The sequence below is a fragment of the Chrysochloris asiatica genome, unplaced genomic scaffold (genome assembly GCF_000296735.1).
Source record: "Chrysochloris asiatica unplaced genomic scaffold, ChrAsi1.0 scaffold00104, whole genome shotgun sequence".
Taxonomy (NCBI): Eukaryota; Metazoa; Chordata; class Mammalia; order Afrosoricida; family Chrysochloridae; genus Chrysochloris; species Chrysochloris asiatica.
The window spans coordinates 7,034,905-7,038,380 of record NW_006408622.1 but is presented as its reverse complement, the minus strand read 5'-3'; the positions used below and the strand labels follow the sequence as shown (position 1 = coordinate 7,038,380).

Sequence of the window (3,476 nt, the reverse complement as noted above, 5' to 3'; positions counted from 1 at the left end):
TGAAAGCTTGTAAGCCAGTCACTTCTTGCCTTTGTAGCCCCTAGCCCCCCATTTTGGGTAGCCAGTGTCCAAGTTGCCCATCTCTGTCTACTCTGTGTGTGGAGGGGGTGGGGATGACTCTTGCTGTAAGGACTTGTTCCCTCTTTTGAGCTACTGCTTCCATAGGTGTAGGTCAAGTTCATCAATTGTATAAGAATACTTCCCCCCCCCCCCCCCCCTTCTTTTTACTTCTGGTTGAGCTCCCGACTTTTTAATATTTTACAGAATCCTCAATCCCAGGGTTGGCCGCAATCCAACAGGAATCACTGTCTTTCCTACAACACTTTGTCCAGTTATATTACTTACCAAACCATTCTTGATTGCGTCCTCCCTCACCAGGCACCACACCCCATCAGAAAGTCCCTTCGATCCTGTCACAAAGTATAGTTTCAAGCCTTTCTATGCCACTTGGGTTTATAGCATTTCACCTGCACTGCGCCAGCAGCGCCTCAGTAATTCCCCTGCAGCTGGCCCGTTCTACACTTTGCAGCCAAAGGGATGCTTAAATGTGATCGAGCCTCTCCACACAGGGTCTTTACACTCTTGCTTCACGCCTTTGCCTTTGCTGTTCCTTCTGCCTGGAATCCTTCCTCCAGATCTTTCCCTGGTGCCACTCTGTTACTGCATTTTCAGTCTCCCCATCTCATTCTCCAGCAATTTGCTAATCCCGCCAACTTTCAACGGAGCATCACGTCTCTCCTGTCTTGGCTGTCTTTTTCCAGGTGGAATTCTAAAGTTCATCATCAAAATCGCTTCCTGTATACCCTCCCGTAGGCCCCTGGTGTGGCGCTGTTGGCTAATGCGTCAGACTGCAAAGTTGTTTGAACTGCAAGGTTGGTGGTTCTAGCTCATCAGCTGCTCCTTGGAAACCCTAGACAGGGGCGCTATGGGTCGGAATTGACTCGACGGCACTTAACAAAAACATACACTCTCAATTCCCTTGTGTCTGTCTTTCCTTTCCTTATTTTTTGGGCAAAAATCCCAAACTTACTTACAGTCAGATCTCCCCCAAGCAGATAAAGCAGTATGAGAAGGCTGTGTGCAGTGGAGTCGGTGCCTACTCATAGTGACCCTATACAGGGTTTCCAAGGCTGTAAATCTTTTCGAGAGAAGAAAGCCTCATCTTTCTCCCACAGAACAGCTGGTAGTTTAAAACTGCTGACCTTAAGGTTCGCAGGCCGATTCGTAACCACTACGCTACCAGAGCTCCTTAGTATGATAAGGGCACTCCTGAATTCTTTTAAAGCCGTGCCTGGGAACATGCCGGGCTTCATACTGCATGCCTAGTCCTATGTCTGAGTGCCGAAAAATTAAAAAAAAAAACGTTGCCTGAGTGCTGAAGTTCTATTAGACAGGTGTGTATTGAGAAGTAATGAAGACATAATTGAAGCATGTTTGTTTTTATTTTTAAGCTTATTTTATTAAACTAAGCCAAGCTTATTAGGAAATGAGAAAACAGATCATAAAAATACAAAAGCAACTACATAGAACTCCACCATCCAAAGAGAATCATTGCTAACATATTCATGGGTACTCTTCAAACATATGTTTTTACGTTGCCATTTTGCTAAGTCAGCATGTTTACTGAGTTTTTTATTCAATAAGCAGTAAGCATTATTTGAGTTCCTGATGCATAACCAATACCCCAAACTGACTGACAGTTGATGGCTCCACTATCTAGAGGATCTTCATTAAGTGCCATTTTGTCAGTTCCAACTTATAGCGACCCTGCACAGGGTTTCCGAGTAGCGGCTAGTGAGCTTGAACCGCCGGCCTTGTTTTTCAAACTGACCTTGCAGTGTGGTGTATTAACCCACAGTGCTATACCAGGACTTCATCTAGACGGCTGTTTCTGTTAAGTGCCAAGTCAATTCGGACCCATAGCGACCCTGTCTAGGGTTTCCAAGGAGCAGCTGGTGAGCTTGAACCACCGACCTTGCAGTTCAAACAACTTTGCAGTCTGACGCATTAGCCCACAGCGCCACACCAGGACTCCATCTAGACGGTAGACAGATCAATAACTCATTATGCACAAAATGGTAACACAAGAAGACCAGAGAAGTGCGTACCAAGAAGGGGCAGCTAAATCATTCTGGAGAGTTGACGTGGGCCTTAGGGAGAGTAAAAGGGAATTTCAGGTGGAATAAACAGTATGTATAAGGACTTCAAAATAAAAGAAATAGTTTACTCTCTGGGAAATGAGAGTTGATTTTGAGTGCTAACATGCAGAGAATGAGGCGGGTAGCAAGAAATGGAACTAGGTCTATGGGTCAGAACCAACTTAAGTGGCCTTCTATGCCAAGCTAGGTCTGTCATCAAGAGACTGGGTCATCATGTGTTTTGGGAAGTGACGGCAGAAGGACCACAGTTAGAAAATGAGTCATACAGTGGTACCAGTGAGAAATGCTTAGCATACTATGAGGCTTCACTCCTAGAAAACAATCAAACCAGCTCATCAGGCTTTTCTGAGAGACCTGTTGTTGTTGTTAAGTGCCATCGAGTTGGTTCAAATTCAACAACCCTGTGTAGGGTGAAATCTTTGTGGGAGTGGAGAGCATTGTCTTTCTCCCACAGGACAGCTGATGGCCTCGAACCACCGACCTTGTGGTTTGCAGTCCATAATTGTCCTACAGAGCCCTCTAGCTCTCTCTGATGAGCTAGAGGGAACAAACCCACTGTTGTCTGTCAGGTCAATTCTGACTCATAGCGACCTTGTAGGACAGAGCAGGGGTTCAGAGACTGCAAATCTTTATGGGAACAGATAGCCCCATCTTTCTCCCAAGAAGCAGCTGGTGGGTTTGAACCACAGACCGATGCTTAATCCATTGTACCACCATGACTCCTTTCCTGGGTGCCAAGCCCTTGGAATTCAAAGGTGGGTAGAAGCTTTTCCTGTCGTCAGACATCTCCCAGGTGGACATGTCTTGAGGCAGAATGGTATGTGCTACCAAGAGAGGTAAGTGGAGAGAAAAGGAAGACAGTAGTGGCAGAGCCCAGGTGACTGTCCCCCACCATGACGTCTTGACTTTGACCGGCGGTCACTTTTTTGTAGAAGCATATCGTCCATGGCCTCCTCCCGGCAGCCAGCATTGCGCCGAAGCCAGCTGTACCACGCACACCTCCTCCTCGAAGCCCTAACCCTTCACCAGAGAGACCAAGGTGAGTTTTAGGTGAGCAGGCACTGAGGTCGCCCTCTGCGAGAGGTCACCTCTGCGCTGCTACCAAGCGCTGGACCCTGAGAGCTGTTCAGACTCTGGCAGGAATATGACATAGTGGGTAGAGGTGGAATCACGTCCTTACAAATTCCCATTGCAATGCCCTAATGTACCACTTAATGCGCTTCCTCTGGTGGTTAATGGACTTCCTTGGGTCTGTCCCTTGTAAGTGCACCGAGTCCTCATTTTGTAACTGACTGCAGATAGTATTTTTTTTTTTTT

At 46.7% G+C, this 3,476-nt stretch overlaps 1 protein-coding gene across 1 annotated transcript in view; it reads left to right on the top strand.

Moving 5' to 3' along the window:
- Positions 1-3,476, top strand: part of CEP89 (centrosomal protein 89kDa) — a 90,099-nt gene that overhangs the window by 502 nt on the left and 86,121 nt on the right. The window contains exon 2 of the mRNA XM_006867387.1: positions 3,092-3,198. Coding sequence (XP_006867449.1) covers positions 3,092-3,198 — 107 coding nt within the window. The remainder of the gene's footprint in view (positions 1-3,091; positions 3,199-3,476) is intronic.